The following is a 21379-nucleotide window of genomic DNA, read 5'->3' on the forward strand; positions in this document are numbered from 1 at the left end:
GATCTTGACCTAATAAACATTTTTACCCCATGTCAGATTTGCTCTAAATGCTTCCGTTTTTGAGATATAAGCCAAAAACTGCATTTGACCCCTATGTTCTATTTTAAGTAACGGCGGCCATGTTTTTTGACGGATCAAAAATCGAAGCACACACTTTGTGCAGGATAATCTAAGGAACAATCATTTTAAGTTTCATTCAAATCTATTCAGTAGTTTCAGAGGAGAAGATGTTTGAAAAATTGTTAACGACGACAGACGACGACGACGGATGCCAAGTGATGAGAAAAGCTCACATGGCCTTTTAGGCCAGGTGAGCTAAAAATTGACGATTATACGATATATTTGAGTGAAAAATGACAAAATCGTGCACAGAGTTCTAAGTTTATGATATATACATGCATTGGTTCAAGAATTGGATTAACATTATTTTTCACCACTCACTGGTTTCATGACTTTAAGGTGGTACCTAACACTTTAACTAAAATTAATTTGGCTCGTTTAATTTTAAAATAAATATTTACTTTGACCCTTTGACAAAAATATAAAAATTTCAAAAAATTTGAACCAACCGTTTAATCAGAAAAAAATACACTGGTTATATAGCAGTTTGACAAACACTTATTTTGATCATTGAGAAGCTTAATATTCCCATATGAACACAATGTCATTAAAACGTTATGCTGATTTTATGGAGTTATCTCTGTACCATCTTAAACCAAATTTTCCTTTGATCTTACTGATAATTTCCTTTCTCAGCACAGTAGAGTGTGAGTGCACATGCCATTGTCAATGTCAGTTCATAATAATAATTCACACATCAGTAAGTAAGAACAATAAACATTATAGTGTACCTGTGTATGTGTGGCGATATTGATGGTTGACATCAGTAAGTAAGAACAATAAACATTATAGTGTACCTGTGCATGTGTGGTGATATTGATGGTTGACATCAGTAAGTAAGAACAATAAACATTATAGTGTACCTGTGTATGTGTGGTGATATTGATGGTTGACATCAGTAAGTAAGAACAATAAACATTATAGTGTACCTGTGTATGTGTGGTGATATTGATGGTTGACATCAGTAAGTAAGAACAATAAACATTATAGTGTACCTGTGTATGTGTGGTGATATTGATGGTTGATGATTTTGAGATTTCTTGTATTGGTATAAAACTGCTAGATGATGCTGATTTGATCCGGATCATTGGACCCATGTGAGATCCTTCATTACTACTGGATACAATAACAGTTTCCTGGCCGACAGATTCCTCAGTACCTGAGGTATACACTTCATAAGGTGTTGAGGATACTTCTGTTCAAAAATAAAATATCAAAATTAACCAGTCTTGATAAATAAGTCTTAGTATATACTAATGTAAAGGAAGACACACAGGAAGGTGTAACTTGTTTATTAAAGTCTGTTATAATGTAAAGGAAGACAAACAGGAAGGTGTAACTTGTTTATTAAAGTCTGTTATAATGATCTTGGTTGGTAAGTTTGAATTTGTATCATATAATGAATATTACATTGCTAACATTCTAATTCCTATTACTGCATACTGACTGTATAAAATCATGTTGTAGATATACATAGGTTGGCATACATCTTTTTAGAGTAGTTCTCTTTATAAAAGATATTGTGAATGTTTGGTGTATATCCAATAATTTATCAAAGACTGATTCATGTCCAACCAATTTTTTTTTATCAGTTCATTAAAGAGTGAAATTCGAAATTATCTCTCAATAATTTCTACTCCTCATCTAAAAACACCAATGAAGCATTAATTTGAAACCATTCCAAAGACAACTGATGAATATGCATGTATATAAAGCAGTAAACATACCTACAACTTCTGTCCCAGGTTGCCCCACAGCTTCTGTGGTAACCTTTTCTGTTAATATATCCTCCTCCATAAACTGATAAGAATCTAAGTTAATTTGAGCTTGTTCTAATGAACTACTTAACAAGTCAAAAGATTTGGCACCAGCGGACACTACTATCTGAGATTGTGTTATGTCTGACGATGACGATGAAGAATTGTCTGTAGATGAGTTTGTGTTATAGAATATTCCAGTCTGGGGATCTAACTCCCCTTGTAAGTTTAAACGTTGTGCTATTTGTTCTAATTCAGATTGAGAATTTTGATTTGACACTTGAATTGCTGCACCAGGGATTTCCTCTTGAATTACTGTTGTTTCCACCTGAAACAAATAAGATAATAAATGATCTTATTGGACTCACATTGGCAAATAAAATTCTGTATACAAAAGTGGCATCCTAGTCAATGTTAAAAAATCAACAGGTTTAGAATGTGGAATACTAGAGGCTCTTGAGAAAATTTATTTCCAACTTACAGGATTTTCATAATTTTTCATTGCTAATTTTAAAATTGACTAGAAATGAAATGGACTCCAGGCTATGGTGGGAGTATACTGCTTGTCAGTTACCTGGAATGAATTTATAAGAATTGAGGAGGTAGCAATTGATAGTTCATGTGAAAACTAGAATTATTATTATTGAATGTATTGTCATTAGTATCAAAGTAGCCATTGTTGAATGTGATTAGAATCTTGACTTATAATTCTTTTAAGAAAATCTAAAAGCTATGAAGTTGGTACCAATTTGAAATTCACATGACATTTTTTAAAAGAATGCAGTATTGGCCATTTGGGAAGGCCATCGTGGGATCAAGAAATCCAGTCTGAAAACAGAGACAGGTAGAAAAAGACAGGAAGCTTTTACATTTGTTAGAAAGCTGACATTGCCACACATGATTAAGGTGTAGGTAGAACACTGACCTCTGTCTGTTGAGTCTCTCCTTCAGAAGAGTCCATTCTAAGAATTGATACTCCCTCAGCTGTTTTGTCTGGTTGATTTAACATCCTCATAGCTTGTTCTGAAAATATATATAAATCATTACTCATTCTTAATCAAAGAGCAGATTGCTCTGAGGGATACGATTGCCATTGTTTCATTGACACATGTATGCATGTAGCTGGATAATATTATTTTCAAAACTAATTCAAATGACAAACAGACATGTAAAATAGTTACAAAATAGCCAAACCCGGATAAAAGTGTATGTAATTAGGTCTATTGTGTTTTATTTTTGTACTGTCAATACCAAGTTTACTTTCCACAGCAGTCACTGACTGACTCAGAGTGAGAGATGTCAGAGAAGGTATTTTATTTCACTCATTGGTTATTATATTTTATTAAGTGTCTGTTAGCGATGCGCCGACGTATAGTCATCAATGTGCTGATGGATCGTCGTATGATGTAGATGTAGATTTCAATTCGTATCTTATCACCTTTTTTCCTACGTTAATTCTAGGAGGAACCCCATTCCTAACTCTTCAAATATTTAATTTCCTTTGGGTCAGTCATCATGGCTCCTTTCCGTACACATTTATCGGTTTAAATTGCATTCGTTTCTAATATAATACGACGTTTATTGACAGAACGATCTAATACTCGATGTCTTGTTTATATTCAGAATTCACGGAAGTTACTGCCGGAAGGGAGACAACTCGAAACGATAATATGGAAGACTCCATTTCGCCTGAAGGGGTGTTCTACGATGTGGAATATATTTATTTTAATCTAAATGATGCATATGATTTAAAATTATGCAACAACAATAACCCTCAATAGCAGTCATACATAGAAAAGATCCCACGAGTTATAAATTAATTTAGTGGGGAATCCAGAGCAACCATTCAATCTAAAACCCCTTAAAGTCAAGAAAACTATACGCATGCGCATAATTTCCAAATCAAACCCTGGGAAGATATATTAAATGCTTATTAAACGACCTAGATGGTTCTCAATTTCTTTATGGAAGTACAATCTCAAATATCAGTTTCATAACGGTAACATATAAGAAAAACTCCACTTCAGTTCTTATATGACAGAAATAGATTTATTGGTATTCAGAGAACTCTCGCATTTTATCAAAACTGGGAATTTCCTCTGACGTGTTTCTAAATTTATAACTACACTAAATATAAATACTGCTAAATTCTGATTTTCCGTGTTGTTAAAAACACGCATCGAAGTCAAGGGAATTACCAACATGCAGATTATGAAAAGAACATTATAGGAAAGTTGATTAAGTTCAATCCCTTTGTTTGTTTTTACCTTTTAAAGCAAGACAATCATAAGAATCTGAGATGTTCCTTAATGTTTAGAATAAAACGATTGACATGAGGGAAATTGCTCTGAGCCACCGGTATAAGTCTACAGATTGCTTGAAAGCAATCGTATCCCAAAAATGATGCATTTTAACTGCAATTTAAAAAGACGTAAAATGACAATACATGTAGTTCCAGTTGTATAAAAAGTTTTCAAAGATTAAACAGGGACTTTATTTTTTCCAGTTTCATATGATTTATTAGAGGCCCTGAAAAAAACAAAGAAAAAAAATAGTTGATCTTATACACTTTCAAATTGAATTTTATAAAAAATTGTCATATTTACATTTAAATCAACCCTATTAATGGTAATGATCTTACCTATTGTGTAGTACTGTTGCTGAGATAACTGATCCACATTTAACTGACTCAGGTCTATACTGGAAGCCCTGTAATTATATAGGTTTCATTTACTAGTCTGTATTCCAAAGTCCAAATTATGATATATACAAAAGTTTAAAGTAGAACACAGAAGGTTTCTAATTAGTTTATAATATGTAAATAAATACTTCAAATGATCCCAAGTGTTCATTGGTGTTATCTTGCTTGTATGGCTTGGTTATCTAAAGGGAAGATGGCCTTACCTCTGTACAGTAACCTTAGGTTTATCCTGAGAATGGAAGATTGAGAATCAATAATGGCCTGTAAGGTTTGGTTATATAAGGGAAGGGGTCTTACATCTGTACAGTAACCTTAAGTTTATCCTGAGAAATGGAAGGCTGGGAATCAATAATGGCCTGTAAGGGTTGGTTATCTAAGAGGAAGGGGCCTTACCTCTGTACTGTAACCGTAGGTTTATCCTGAGAAGTGGATGGCTGAGAAACAATAATGGCCTGTAAGGCTTGGTTATCTAAGGGGAAGGGGCCTCACCTTTGTACTGTAACCTTAGGTTTATCCTGAGAGGTGGAAGGCTGAGAATCAATAATGGCCTGCAAGGCTTGGTTATCTATTCCCTGACTGGTGTAGGCCTGGTTTCCATCATCATACTCAAACCATTCATTACTTGGCAGAGCTTGACTTGTTACAACTGTAATACAAAAACAAATAATTAGCTAATACATCATATTTGGAAATGAATGCCTAAGCAAATCTATGTTTAATCAGAACTATCTATATAATGACTAATTTATACAATTTTTTGTTATAAATGTTCACCATGATCTTATTTTCATTTTAGATGTCATACTATGATTATACAGTTGGGGTTTCAGAGTATCAAAGTGGGGATATGCCAAAAAGATTAATTTAATTGTGGACCAATTGAGATCTAAAACTAACAAGAAAATGTTGAAAAAGTATATCTCATTTTGGATAAAAAAAAAAGTACTCATCACTGCGAACTTCATATGAAGTCAGTGAAAAGAAAGGTGACAATTTTTTTTTAGTTCATTTAACACATACAAAAAAAATTAAAGTATCTCCTAATAGGAAATAGATGCTGAACTAACTGAAGAGCGTTTTTAACTTACCTCTATTCTGTTCTGATCCCTGACTTGATGCTGTAAGAGCAGCCATGGTAGCCTCATCCAGGTTAATGGTAACATCTCCACTACCTTCACCCTCCTGAATGCCTGCTGCCTTTATCAAATCTGCTAAAATGTTGTTATTCTTGGCTTCTGCTTCCATTCGGATTCTCTATAGAAACAAAATCTAATATTGAAATAGTATTTTCATTTCTGCTTGATTTAATGGTATATTTATATTTATTAATCTTCAAACAATGTAATGGGACAAGGATAAAAAAAACTAGATGTGTCAAAGCGACATGAATGGCCCGTCTCAAAAAGTTGAAAAATGTGCAATTTCAATAACACATGTGGACACAAACATGATGGTAGTCTCACCTATCAAAAATCAGCTCAAAATCTGGAGGCGTATAGAAAAAAGTCTGTATAACTGTGATTTTCAACAATTTTGAAAGTTGTAAATCCTTAATTTTGTCAAAAATTAGGGGAGCGGAACAAAACCTATACTTGATCTGTAACTCATCATGGATAACTCACATACCAAAAATCAGCCCAATATTTGAAAGACTTTAGAAAAAAAGTCCATATACATGTAAGAATGATTTTCAACAATTTATCAAAGTCAAAAGCCCGTAATTTTAGCAAAAATGAGCAAAGTGAAACGAAACTTGAACTTGATCTGTAACTCATCATGGTTAACTCACATACCAAAAATCAGCCCAATATCTGATGGCGTTTAGAAAAAACTCTGTATAATGGTTTGTTGCGGAATGACGGAATGACAGAATTTGGGAATTTCGTTCAAGGGTAAAACTATATGGCACCTACAACTTCGTTGCGTGGCCATAATAAAAAAACAACACACAATTTGTATGACATTAAAATATTCAAGGACAATGATCCTGTCAAAAGTAAGAACACAAATTTAATTTGAACCCATTATCATGCATATACAAAGTGAACATCAAAATCCAGCTATACATACTGGCTCAACATTAGTCTTATCAGATACAATATTTGTGATGTTTTCTGAGAATATAACAAACCTGTCTAGTGGCTTCCAGCTGACCAGGAGTAGTCACAATAACCTTTCTTTCTATTGTTCTTTGACCACTTGGTGTCGATACAACAATATGTTTCGTAGAATCTTGTCTTTGCAAAAAATTGACCAATTCCTAAATAAAATAAAAAGTATTTAACTATTGTTTTTCTTATTTCATGAACTAGTATACCAATGTGTTACCTTATTATTCTATGGATGCAGATTATTCTTGCTACTTTTATATATTTTATATACTTAATTCAAGATATATAGTATTTTATACCTTATTAGTGATGTTTGTACATTATTAAAGAATTTTCAATATAACAAGGATATTTTACCCCAGGTGATATGCACACTACGAGTTTTCAATATTAAAATCAAAGCACATCAATGTTTACCTTTTCAAAAGCTGATGATTTGATTGTTTTGGATGCAGTACTAGTTGGAGTACTGATAGATCGTCTTGGTTGAGTTTTCTGTACCACTATAACATTTGGTTTACCTCCTGAAATTTAAATAAAACTTACATCAGCTCAATCAAATTCAACATAAAAACTATCAGCAAGCACAATCACATACTATACTATACTATTTCAGAGTAATTTTTTCAAATAAAAAATAATATTTCAACTATAATTAAGGGGGAATAATAACTGCTGTCCTCTTTCATGGTAAAATTAATTGTATTTCAATATTGTTGAAAGTTCTTTATTACAAGAAAATCAACCAGGTGCTCCGCAGGGTGCAGCTTTATATAACTGCAGAGGTTGAACCCTGAACAGTTTGGGCAAGTATGGACAAAACATTCAAGCTTGATACAGCTCTGAATTTGGATTGTGATCAAATTTTTGACATTATATGGGATTCTTACACAAAACAAATATCAAGATCTTACAAATCAATTAAAGAATTATTCTTCAAACTTGTCAAAAAAATGAAATTTGAGAAATTTGGAAAAAAAAAAACAATGAAAACTACTACCCCCCCCCCCCTTTTTCAATTAGTCCAGAACCTGACATTTCTTTATGCATGCATTATTAACAAGTAGTATAAGGGAGGTAAATCTGAACATACCCAACATTGTATGATAAATATTTATAAATTACCTCCCTTACACAGCTTTAAAATAGTCTTAATTATCCATTGACCAGAAAAACCTAGTTTTCCCCCTAATTCTAAAAATATTTTGATCCATACCCCCCCCCCCCCCCTTATTTTGGGGCCCCTTTTTGGCCCCAAATTTCAAAACTATTGGGACCATAACCCCCAAAATCAATCCCAACCTTCCTATAGTGGTATTGAACCTTCTGGTAAAAATTTGTAAAGATTCATTCACTGAAACTAAAGTTATTGTCCGGAAACTAAATCCGTCTTCAGATGCAGGGCTCACGCTACCAGGCGACTTGGGCGAAGAAGTCGCTTTCCCCGACCCCCAAAAGCGAAAACAAGTCGCCCTGTTCTTGACGATACTCGTTTTCAGTCGCTTCCGTCATCGGACATTTTCAATTTTTACCAAGTTGATGAAACATCAATTTTTTAATGATAATTAAAGAAATTTAGACATAAACGATTCATTATCTTAAGAAAAGAGGTTGAAGCATTGTCTTTGCAGTGTGTAGCAGGTTATTTGATAAAAATACAACTTTTTATCACTTCGTTCATTTCCGCAAGTTCCGGTGCTTGTTACTCGAAAACGTACATCAACCTAAATTTCGGCGGCAAAATAAGTTTGTTTCTTCATTTTAACGTGATAAAAGTTGCCTCCAGTAAATGTTTATTCCATTTATTGCATTAAAAACGTCATGTTCCTTTCCAAATAACTTGTCAAACATCGTTTTTTTTTGTAATTTTTCTTGCATTCGTCCGCCATTGACTGATTTCTAAACTACGGATCTGAACCGGACCAGATATGACCGAAATTCATACTTTTACAATAATTACTACGAATGCGAACGCATGGATGGAACAGCTGACAGAAGAATATTGATCCCAAAGGGAAAAATTACATATTCCACACGCATTAAGAGACTTTTGGTTACATCTTATTGATTGGTGTATATAATTCCCTATATTTTTTATGTATTGTTTCAAAGTTGCTTAGCTCTGAGACTATTAATTATATTATGGCCCAGCTTAATAACCATGATAACTTTTATATTTTGCAGTGAGAAACACTGAATTTCATACACAAGATAGATTTGAATTAAATTGTAATTGATATATTATAATTTCTTTTATTTTTTTAGCACTAGAATTTAAATATTCAGTTGGTAGTTTCTCACAAGAACCTTAGTAAAACTTAAACAACTTTTTAATTTGAAATATTACTTTAATTGTATACTCAGATATGAATTGAATAATATAAAAAGAACATTATTTACATATGACCCTTTATACTACATGTATAATAAAATCCAAACATTGTAGCGCACCGTGCGAATGAGCACTTCTCTTTCAAATCTCACCACTTCTCCCTATCAGTTTCAAAAAGAGAAGTCACTTCTCCCTATAATTCTGAAGTAGTGTGAGCCCTGCAGATGACGACTCAGATAACAACGACAACATGATACCATTATACGACGCTAACATTTTTTTTGTGGTCATATAAAAACTAGAATTAATAATTAAGCATTTACAGACTATAAACAAATTGCTAGTAAATTGAATTTTTGTCATTTAATATCTTGAACCTTAATAACCAAGTGCAAAATGTATCTCAAATAGGCTAACAGAAATCATCAATGGGGAAACAAATCTACCAGTCAAAGGAAAAGTAAATATTAGTCCTTCAGGTATACTTACCCAGTTTATTTCCTGATGTTTTAACAGCATGAAGTTGTAAAGTTTTAGGGTTGACTGTGACAACATTAGGGTTTCTTGCTGTCCCTGTGGAGATTATCTTTCCACCTTGTGTTGTGATATTTAAAATCTTTGCTCCACTCTGACCTACAAAGATAAAACATTGTAAAAATTGCAAATTGATTAAAACTACAGACTTATGGAAAACTTATAAAACTTATAAAACTCTTTAAAATAAATTCTAATGGTGATACCTAGTTATTTAGAAATTACTTAGTACTATAACCTTGTGCTACAGTCTAAAATGTATAGAAATAAATATATTTTATAGCTAACCCATATGAAATTTTTACTATTCATTCCAACATTGTAAGTTGAAAATCTGATTCATCCAGTCATATATTCAAAATCATGTTTTGTCTTACCCAGCATCTACCCATCATACCAACTTTAAAAAGATAAGATGAATAGCCTTTCTATATCATTATAAATTGCTGTAGATTTTCAATCAAAATAAGAAACTTGAAGGATTTTTCATGCAACAACGACAAAATGCCTGTGCGAACTTTCAAAGTCAAAATATAAAATCCTCCTTATCTTCGTACTGGTCGGTATTTTAACAAACAGACAATTTATAAACTGCAGGAAACTGTAATAAATCATCCATTATATGATCATACCTATTGAAGTGATAGGTCTGGTTACCATGGTAACATTAGATGAACTTGACAATGATGAACCAGCACTAACAACTACTACAGGTGTACCAGAAGCTGAAGTTGTCTGAGAGATTTTTGGTAATATTTTCCCCGATCCACCAGCGCTGATAATTTTCATTCCTAAAGAAGTATATTAAAGCAAAACTATGAGTGAGTTGCAATGTTATGTTTCAATTATGAAATTTGATTTCAAAATCTTTCTTGTTTGCAAATAATTTTTCTTTCAGAATTCTCCAACTTTCTATTTGGCTTGTATTAATAAGATTCAATGTTTGTTCTCAATACTGTAAAGGTTTAGTCTCTGCTGGAACTTAAACTAATTTTGAAAGAGTACACCACATAAACACTTAGCTGTCGCTAGCTGTTTCCTGTGATTTATATACATGATCTATCATCTTTGCATATTGTTGATAACCTGTCGTTTGTCTCTTCTTACATATTACATTCCTCCTTTTCAGTTGGAATTCATAAAATATCAGGATATTTGACTAAACATACCTCCTTCCTGTCTGATCTGTACATTGGGTGATTTGACAGATTTGATGTGTATGTTCTGAACAGTTTGAGGGTTTGGCTGAACAGGTTGAGGGCCCATTGGTATCACAACACCTGGTTTCTGAACACCTTGCTGGACCTGTAAGCAAATGTTTACTTTTAATTCATATCAGTGTTCTCCCCAGGCCGTTTTAGCGCCGCGATTTTCAGCGCTATTTCAATTTTCCGCTGTCCTATTGCACTGACCGCGTCGCTATCCCGTTCGACCGCGTCGCTATATTTTTTTTCGTATTTTTTAAAATTTCCCGCTTATTTTTCTTTTCGGATCACGTGATTGACTGGTTAACGATTTTTGAAAGAATTATTTCCGTTGTATTTAAGTAACTCTGCGGGACCAGTCTAATAAATTTTACAAAATGGCGTCGTTGAGAGATCAAAATAAACAAAGATTTCAACATTGACATCTATTTAATGAATATATAGAGGCATATATGAATGAAATGAGAAGAAATAAATTGACCGCGTTTCCCAACGACATTCACAAATTTGTTTAACGAACTTTGAACAAACACTGATTTTAACAACGATCAAATTGGCTTCAATGAGCTAGTCTTTGAAGTATTAATTATCACCCAATCGAACTAATACCTGTTTAATCAGCAATTCTACAGTAATGAATTTTACCCTTTGAAAACAATTAAGAGGATATGATTAGAAAAACAAACCCCAAGCTAATACTAGACTTGAGAAATTCACTTTCTCGATGTCCAGCTTGGGTGAAGCCAAGTTAAACGTCGTAAGGTTAACAGAACACTACTACATTTTTTCGCTTTATAAAGATGCCGAAACGTATGAAAGGAATGGACAGTGCTAACCGAGACATATAATACATGTCTCGGGTGCTGAAAAGTTCATTTCTAAATTATATAAGGGAAGTTTTACCCCCTTCTCTGACAACGTTGTCTCGACCATTTTTTGAACCATCTACGATTATATCATTACTTTTTTTGCGTTTACAACCAAACTGTCAAACCTGTATTGCTTGAAAGAAGCATCCCTGTTATCAAGGGATTCATTATAAGCCCGTATTTTTACGATTACTTGACCATACATGGCTCTTTTTCAAATGGATAAGGGAATAAAACAAAACGAAAATTTTGTGTAAATATATATAAAATATCGATATTTGTCAACCAATCATCAATATATCTTAATTAAATATTGCTTTAAATTTAATGTAAACAGAGGATGGCTTGGATAAGGAATAGTATTTAATGCTAAAAAAAGACACAGAGGCCCAAGACCACAATTAATGACCCCGCTTTTCGTTGTCCACGAATATAGTTCCTTTTAATTAGAGTGTATTTTTCCTTAATTTTTTTTCTTTCCTTTCCTCACTCATTCCTTAAATCTTTTTGGGTGGAAATGAAAGAAGAGAGGTCAAATAAATTTTTGGAGGTTGTATTTTAACTGATTTTGATATGGAATGAGTGATTAGGTCAAGTGCAAAAAGGTGATATTTACAGTTTTCGGAACATCTCTTGACTTGTCAATAGGGGTATGGATGTGTATTGGCTAAATTTGTAAAAGTGATTGCTTCAATCTTTCTGAATTTTGGATATATATTTGGACTAGGACAATACATTACACACACAAAAAATTGGACAAAAGTGCATGGTGCAATTTTTTTAATGATGCAAAAGGTTATAAAGAACTGATAGAGGAATTAATTGTGGTCTGTGGCCTAAGAGGTGCATTTCAGCAAATTTAGAATTTTTACTTTGGCATCTTTTCTGAATGATCTATTGGTATTGATTTGTCAAACTATATGAGAAGAAATGATTTTCACTTTCATTTGATAGAAATTTTGTGAAAAAGTCACTTTTCAGGTTAAATGCCTAAAATGTAGCTTTTTCACTTTTTTCACTATTTTTTCAAAAACAGCATGCTTAATTTCTCTCTGACAGTTTTTTTCTGATATCTATTTGTGTTTGTGGTATTTATTTCAGTTGTTTAACTTATTTGTGAACTCTGAACACAAAAAAAAGTAGATAAAAACATAAAAAGAGTGCAAAATGTGCTGTTTTAATAGTCTAAGTCTAACGGTCAGTATACACAGCAGGTGAAATGTGAAGTTCTATGCACTTAAAAGTTGTATTCCAAAACAGATTGCACTGAACCTACATCAAAAACACTTATTACTGGTTGCTTAACCATTTCTGTTTCACAGACTACCTTTACTTTCTTCTGTTGGATAGCTAGTGGTTTAAATATTGGCCTTTTGAGGCTGACATTTCATTCAGTTTTTAAACAATAAAGTTAATAAACTTTGCATCAGACCATACTGTCTGCATATATAGTTGAAAGTGACAGTCTTGTTACATCCAGGCTCCATGTTTTATCATATCTGAGCACAGATTTTAGCAAAAAGAAGTATATCTCCATCTCCCATATCATTTATATGCTTTTAAATATGCAAATGTGGGGAACGGCCTAAACTGGCAATCTGTTTTTTTAAGCATAACATTGCTAAAGACCATTTTATCCACATGCGTTATGCTATTTGAAACTTATATTTCCATCAAAAGTACATTTATAACCTGTTAAAGTTTGTTTGATAACTTAACAACTTCAGAAAATTGTGGTAAGTGAAAAATATTACATTTGATATAAGGCCTCACCCTAATTGAAAACCTCTATTTTTTGGCACAGGCTCATATAAAATTAACTTCTGGCCATTTTGCATAAGTCTGATACATGAAATATGCTTTCTGTTGCTTTAAATAGATGTTAAATTATACATAGAGACATTAAAAAGTGTTAGTTTTGGTATCTTTTGGTTTTTAGAAGCTCAAATTTGATAGTTTTAATTGTTCTAATTCAACGCCACAATTCAGCACCCAAAATTCAGATATAAAAAATGCCACATTTTTTTTATTTGGTATCATATGGCTTTGAAACTTTGTAACCTGTTTTATAATATACTAAGCTTGAATCATGCCAAGTTTTATTAGAATTGGTCAAGTTTTAGGCCCCTAATAGGCCCAAGACCACAATTAATGACCCCGCTTTTCGTTGTCCACGAATATAGTTCCTTTTAATTAGAGTGTATTTTTCCTTAATTTTTTTTCTTTCCTTTCCTCACTCATTCCTTAAATCTTTTTGGGTGGAAATGAAAGAAGAGAGGTCAAATAAATTTTTGGAGGTTGTATTTTAACTGATTTTGATATGGAATGAGTGATTAGGTCAAGTGCAAAAAGGTGATATTTACAGTTTTCGGAACATCTCTTGACTTGTCAATAGGGGTATGGATGTGTATTGGCTAAATTTGTAAAAGTGATTGCTTCAATCTTTCTGAATTTTGGATATATATTTGGACTAGGACAATACATTACACACACAAAAAATTGGACAAAAGTGCATGGTGCAATTTTTTTAATGATGCAAAAGGTTATAAAGAACTGATAGAGGAATTAATTGTGGTCTGTGGCCACAGGTGTAAACAGGAAGTTATGTCAGCCAGTAAGGGAGATAATTTGGGAGGGAAAGACCTAAAAGAAGTATTGTCAAATCTTGACAAACTTATCTGGTGGCATGTATTCAAATGTTTATAAAATTATCAAACAAAACCTTTAAAGGTGGTAGTTGTTTCAGTTGGCATACATAATGTATTTGATTGGTAATTCACCTTTGAAATAAAAAAATCTCTTTAAAATATTTTTAAAGGATTTCTTTCATATTCATAATTGGAATATTTTAGCCTTTTTTTTAAGCAAGTCTTTGATAAGATTTGAATATTATTAAAAGGGCAATTTCATTTCTTCCTTTGAAATACTATACTCATTTTTATTGAAAAGTTGTACTTTGCTAGAAATGTTAATAAAAGTAAATGTAAAAAATACCAATCTTGTCATTGAAAACTTTCTCACAGAAGCTGACAATGACTTTATTGTTGGTCCTACATGTTCTGCAACATCACCTGTTAGTGATAAGAAATCTTCACATCTAGGCAGTCTGGTATAGACCCACCATGGAAAGACTTCTCCTTGGGTTTTATAGACAGATAATATGAGGATTATATGTATTTACAATGGAGACAAAAAGACTTTTCTTCTATCATGTCTATATCCAGACAATAACATTAGCAAACAAAGGGGTAACTTCCATGAGCATGATGAGGACATCATTACAAGAGAAAACATCAATAGCATTATATAAGAAAAACACATAACAAATCAATTACAAACCAACCGCGCGCCGCGACAAAGTTACTGAGAATTGTCGAAAATCACGCGCTTACCACAGCGCTATCCAAAAATCCTGGGGAGAACACTGCATATTCCTAAGCAAATATTGCACTTCATGTCCTAAACATAAATATAAGCAAGTTATGTAGAAAACTGAGAAAATGCTTAAAAAAAGTTTAAATTAACAAACTGTTGATGTGGATGAAAACAAACAAGACAATATAGGTAAACCCTTTAATTTTTAATACTCCAGCTTGACACTGTCAGAGAAGGCTATCTATACAATGCAAGCATCAACAAACAAAGCTCACACCTATTTGTTGTTAGTGAAGAAATTGGAAACAAAAATAATTGAGAGATCATTGGATACAGAAAGGTTTTCTCATTTCAATGAAAGAACTTTAAAGTTGATTACATTTGTATCCTATCACATCTGTTTTTATGATTGTACTTACATTGGGAACCTCTGTCTAGGGAAAGTCTTCACCCTAGGTTTGTTTTTATGATTGTACTTACATTGGGAAACCTCTGTCTGGGGAAAGTCTTCACCCTAGGTTTGTTTTTATGATTGTACTTACATTGGGAAACCTCTGTCTAGGGAAAGTCTTCACCCTAGGTTTGTTTTTATGATTGTACTTACATTGGGAAACCTCTGTCTGGGGAAAGTCTTCACCCTAGGTTTGTTTTTATGATTGTACTTACATTGGGAAACCTCTGTCTGGGGAAAGTCTTCACCCTAGGTCTTGGTATGCTTACGGTAGGTGTTAAAAAGGTCATTGTAGAACTTGTCACTGAAGTACCTGTCAATAAAATAGCATCATACTACTATGTTGAATTTTATGCCCCATCATTTCAACCTACACACAATTCGACCTTGCTTTAAAAAAAATATTATGAAATAAGCACACTATCATTATCATAATTATTACTAGCAAATAAATAAGCAACACTTTTTACTTTCTTGTAATTATAATATTTCTAAAGCAAAGATGACATCTTTTTATATATACCTGAACCAGCAGATACCATAGTTGGTGTGGTGATAACAGTAGATGTCCCTGTTGAATTAGGTAGTATAATGGAGGCTTTATTGCTTCCTGTCAAGTTGGTTGATGTTTTTACAACTGGAACTGTGATAGATTTCTGTAGAACATTTGGAGATGTTTGACCAGAGGATACTAAAATAACCTATCAAAAAAAGACAAGGATTAATGAAATTAAATCCCATATTAGTTTCATACTGTTTTACTAGGAATCAAATCAATTACCCTATTTTGTTTGATAATTTTAAATTACATCCCAGTAAAGAATGCATTCATTTTGAAAATTAAATAAAACATACATATTGACCTATAATGGTTTTCTTTTATAAATTGTTACTTGGATGGAGAATTGTCTCATTGGCACTCATACCACATCTTCCTATATCTATATATTAAAAAATTTAAAATAAACACTCTTGTGGAGAAGTATTGAGATGATACTGTAGATTTCAAAGGCTAGTAAAAATAGTGAATACCTTTTGTGACTGAGTAGCAGTAGTTGTCATTTGACTTCTAGGACTTTTACTAATAGTAATTTTCATTGGTGATATACCAGTAACAGGACTGGGTGTTGTTGTAGTATATGTTACTCTTGGTGTCTGTGTGGATGCTGATGGAGACACCAAGCTCTCACTGGAATGACTTCTACGTCTTTTCCTTTCAGGTCCTTCATCTTCATCTTCTGTGTTCAGTCCCCCTATAAATGTCAAATCATTAATAAGTACATTCAAACAGATAACAGATGATTTGCAATCACAAAATATTTACCAGGACCTAGGAAAAAGAAACTTCCTAGTTTCACTTTTCAATAAATGTGTTGCAAATTCAACAACCCTTCTGATTAACTTCTTCACATCATGTTTATTGAACTCTGCTCTCAACCAGAGATGTGTCTGATTACTTTCAATGTTTTTGTCAGACAAACAAGAATAACAAGTCATATATTTTAAAGAACTTAGTATTTTCTGAAATTTCAGAAATAAATTAGGGAGTTTTATTAAGATAAAATATAAGAAAAGGTGAACATTGGATTGAATAAAACTCAATAGTTATCAACATGTCACAGGTATTTGTCTTTCATTCCATTGTTGACACACAATTAACATTTCAGGCATTTTATTGTGAATCATTGTAGCTACAACAAAGGAACCTTAAAATGAAAATGTCAGATTCTGTACACAATTGTGGGTATAAGTGTGAGATTCTGTACACAAGTGTGGGTATAAGTGTCAGATACTGTACACAAGTGTGGGTATAAGTGTGAGATTCTGTACACAAGTGTGGGTATAAGTGTGAGAATCTGTACACAAGTGTGGGTATAAGTGTACATTTTTCAACCTTTGTCTTTTGATTCACTCAACAACATGAGACCTTGTCCAATTTAATACATTACTAGCATACTGTTATGATATTGTAATTATTATGTTTATTTATGTTGGCCTAATTTGTGTTGTATGGCCTGATAGTTGTTTACCAAATAATCTTATAACTGTGCAGTTTAGGAATCACTGGAACAATCACAGAATGATTGGAACTTTCTAGAATGATCCTTATAAAAGATGCGTAATTTAAACTTCTACGTTATTCCAGAAACTTCCGTTGTAACTTTCCAGGATTTTCCACAATGTTCCATTATAGAGTGTTCCAGAATTTTCCATGACAACACTATATATACAGACACTAAAGTTAAACTCTCATAATTAAACTTGGACATAGACATTGATAGACATTAGTATTCACAGCATTTGGATTGACACTTTTATTCTACAAACAACATCATACTGGATTGTGACATTAGTAGTGAACGTAATATTCAAATTGGATTCCGAAAGATTTCCGGATACAGATAAAGATAACAGATTGGACTCATATTTTGACAGTTAAGTTAACAGTAATATTTGTGTAATACCTTTTGTAAACTTTTGTATAATAAATCTTGTTAATTTTTATAACTGATTTGTGTCTTTTGTTGGCTACAATTTAAAGGCGATTTCTGGCCGTAACAGAAATTGGGGGCTCGTCCGGGAGACTGAATTATATTATTCAAAATTTGTTTAGTAATTTTTATTATAACGAGCCAACAAAATTCTACAAAATGGCATTTGATGCCGGTAAATTTTTGAAAACGCCTGACCTGGAGGGGTTTGATAATTTAAAGAAAGAGGAATTAGTGTTGCTTGCTAAACATCTGAAATTAGATTTTAAAGTATCTATGAGAAAACAAATTATAAAAAATTTGGTTATAGACAAATTAGTTGACGCAGAAATTTTAGGTGAAGAGGCTCTTGAACTTAAGGTCGAAAATATTGACGCCTTTAAATTTAAACAGCTTGAATTAGAACATGAACTCAAATTAAAAGAACTTGAGATAAGAAAAGAAGATGAATTTAAATTAAAAGAAGATGAACTTAAATTAAAACAAGATGAATTAAAGTTAAAACAGGCAGAACTTGAAATGAGGGAAAGACTAGAGATGGAGAAACTAAAACTTGAAATGGTCAAAGAAGAAAGCAACACTAAAGTCCAGTCAAAATCAGAATATTTTGATGCAGCAAAAAATATACGTTTGGTTCCCAGATTTTGTGAAAAAAACAGTCGATAAATATTTTCCACAGTTTGAGAAAATTGCTCATAATTTGAATTGGCCAAAGCCATATTGGACTACAATGCTACAAAGTGTTTTGGAGGGCAAGGCCGCTGAAATATACTCCGCACTTCCATCAGAAAAAAGTTCTGATTATGACACGGTGAAACAGGAAGTTTTGAAAGCTTATGAGCTAGTACCAGAAGCATATAGACAGAAATTTAGATCTTATAAAAAGTTTGATTCGCAAACCTATGTGGAATTTGCTCGGGAAAAAGAAGATCTATTTGATAAATGGCTTACTTCAAAGAAAACAGATAACAATTTTGATAACCTAAGACAATTGATGTTATTAGAAGAGTTCAAACAATGTGTTCATTTAGACTTAAAAACACATTTAGATGACAAAACTGTTGAGTCAATACATGATGCGGCTGTTATTTCAGATAATTATACTCTTTCACATAAAAGAAGTTTCAAGAGTCAAAATGTTAATACTTCCAGTGGAAATTACAAAAATCAAAGCACTGAGCGTACTGATAGTAAGCCTGTTCCACAGAATAAGAGTCAGTCCAGTTATAATATGTCTAGTCCAAAATTTGATACTTTTGAGAAGAAGTCACTGACTTGTGCTTATTGTAAGAAGGTTGGTCACCTGATGGCTGATTGTTTTAGACTCCAGAAGAAGAATGAACGAGATAATAAGCCGAAGACCAGTGCTTGTACGACACCTTATATTACCAGTACATTGGAATGCCCTGCGCGTCAGGCTTTTAAGTCCAGTTTTTGTGATTACATGGAGGAATACAAACCCTTTATGTCTGATGGGTTTGTTTCTATTGTTGATGATACCACTCTTCAGCCTATTAAGATTTTACGGGACACTGGAGCTTCTCAGACTTTATTGTTAGAAGGTGTGTTGCCTTTGTCCGAGAATACTTCTGTTGGTGCCTCCGTTTTGTTACAAGGTGTAGAGTTAGGTTGTATAGATGTTCCTCTCCATCGTATTTATCTGAAGTCAGATTTGATAACTGGACCAGTTGTTGTAGGTGTTCGTCCTAATCTCCCTGTTGAGGGTGTTACCTTATTGCTAGGAAATGATCTAGCTAGGAATAAAGTGGTTGCTGAACCAATTGTTACCAGTGAACCGGTAGTGGATGTTAAATCACCTGAAGATGATGCTGAATTGTATCCAGCTTGTGTTGTTACTAGGGCGATGGCTAGAAAACAACAAAATGAGAATTTGCAAGAAGACAAGTTTGATTACATGGACCTTTCTGATACTTTTATAGCTGATATTGAAGATCCTGGTAACTCAGAAAAGGCTATTATAAAACCACCTAGTGTTAACAAAAATGTTATTATGCCATGGCCAGATGTAAACAGCCATTCATTAGACCGAAATAATTTACTCGAAGAACAACATAAAGACCCTGAGGTTCTTCAGCTCAGCCAGAGGGCTCAACCACAGGAGGAAGCAGACAAAGTGGCCGAATGCTATTACCATCAGGACAGTATTTTAATGAGGAAGTGGAGGCCTCCTGATGCTACCCCAGAGGAGGAATGGAGAGTGCTATACCAAGTGGTGGTGCCTAAAGTTTATAGACAAGAAATTATTGGTCTTGCCCATGACACCCCCTTGGCTGGACACTTAGGTATAAGGAAGACTTGTCTTAAGATCTTGCAGCATTTTTACTGGCCTAAACTTAGAAATGATGTTGCAGAATACTGCAAATCATGTCATATATGCCAGGTTGTTGGTAAACCTAACCAGAAAATACCACCAGCACCACTTCTGCCTATTCCAGCCTTTGACGAACCCTTCAGCAGAGTTCTAATTGACTGCGTTGGACCTTTACCAAAGACCAAAATTGGAAATGCGTATTTATTGACAATCATGTGTACATCCACACGCTTTCCTGAGGCTATTCCGCTAAGAAATATCAAGACACCTACTATTGTCAAAGCTCTTATCAAATTTTTCACGTTAGTAGGACTTCCTAAGTCTATACAGTCCGACCAGGGATCAAATTTCATGTCAGGTCTATTTCAGCAAGTCGTGTACCAGTTAGGGATTGCTCAGTATAGATCAAGTGCGTACCATCCAGAATCTCAAGGTGCCTTAGAACGTTTTCATCAAACATTGAAGAACATGATTAGAACTTTTTGTCTTCAATTTGACAGAGACTGGGATGATGGAGTTCACTTTCTACTTTTTGCAGTTCGAGAGGCTGTTCAAGAATCCCTTGGATTTAGTCCCTTTGAATTGGTATTTGGCCATACTGTAAGGGGACCGTTAAAATTGATTAAGGAAAAATGGCTAACTGAACATACTGACTTGAATCTTTTAGACTATGTATCTAGATTTAAAGAAAAATTGTATACTGCTTGTCAAATTGCTCAGAAAAACTTAAAAAATGTACAGAACAAGATGAAAATATGGTATGATAAAGATGCCAGGGACAGAGTTTTTGAGCCTGGTGATAGGGTACTTGTATTTTTGCCAGTCCCTGGACATCCTTTACAGGCTAAATATTGTGGTCCTTATACAATAGAGAGTAAAATCAATGATTTGAATTATATTGTAAAAACTCCAGGTCGGCGTAAACAAAACAGAGTGTGTCATATTAATATGTTAAAACCATATTTTGAGCGTAATGAATGTGAGAGTAAACCAGTTGCCACTTTAGGCATGGTTAAATTTGAGAACAATCATGGCAAACCAGATGTAATTGAACCACCTTTTAGTTCTAAAACTATGGAAGAGACAGTTAGATTGAAAAA

The 21379-nt window shown here is 33.3% G+C and overlaps 1 protein-coding gene across 2 annotated transcripts in view; it reads right to left on the reverse strand.

Annotated features, from left to right (window-relative positions):
* LOC143067043 (uncharacterized) overlaps positions 1–21379 on the reverse strand; it is a 53411-nt gene that overhangs the window by 22867 nt on the left and 9165 nt on the right. For both annotated transcript variants that reach the window (XM_076240024.1, XM_076240023.1), the window contains exons 6-19: positions 16488–16708; positions 15979–16156; positions 15671–15768; positions 10725–10860; positions 10188–10346; positions 9511–9654; positions 7107–7213; positions 6710–6838; positions 5667–5832; positions 5068–5224; positions 4519–4586; positions 2803–2900; positions 1848–2205; positions 1116–1315 (exon numbers count right to left, since the gene is read on the reverse strand). In XM_076240024.1, the coding sequence (XP_076096139.1) occupies positions 1116–1315; positions 1848–2205; positions 2803–2900; positions 4519–4586; positions 5068–5224; positions 5667–5832; positions 6710–6838; positions 7107–7213; positions 9511–9654; positions 10188–10346; positions 10725–10860; positions 15671–15768; positions 15979–16156; positions 16488–16708 (2219 nt within the window). The remainder of the gene's footprint in view (positions 1–1115; positions 1316–1847; positions 2206–2802; positions 2901–4518; positions 4587–5067; positions 5225–5666; positions 5833–6709; positions 6839–7106; positions 7214–9510; positions 9655–10187; positions 10347–10724; positions 10861–15670; positions 15769–15978; positions 16157–16487; positions 16709–21379) is intronic.

The sequence above is a fragment of the Mytilus galloprovincialis genome, chromosome 3, assembly GCF_965363235.1.
Source record: "Mytilus galloprovincialis chromosome 3, xbMytGall1.hap1.1, whole genome shotgun sequence".
NCBI classification, from domain to species: Eukaryota; Metazoa; Mollusca; class Bivalvia; order Mytilida; family Mytilidae; genus Mytilus; species Mytilus galloprovincialis.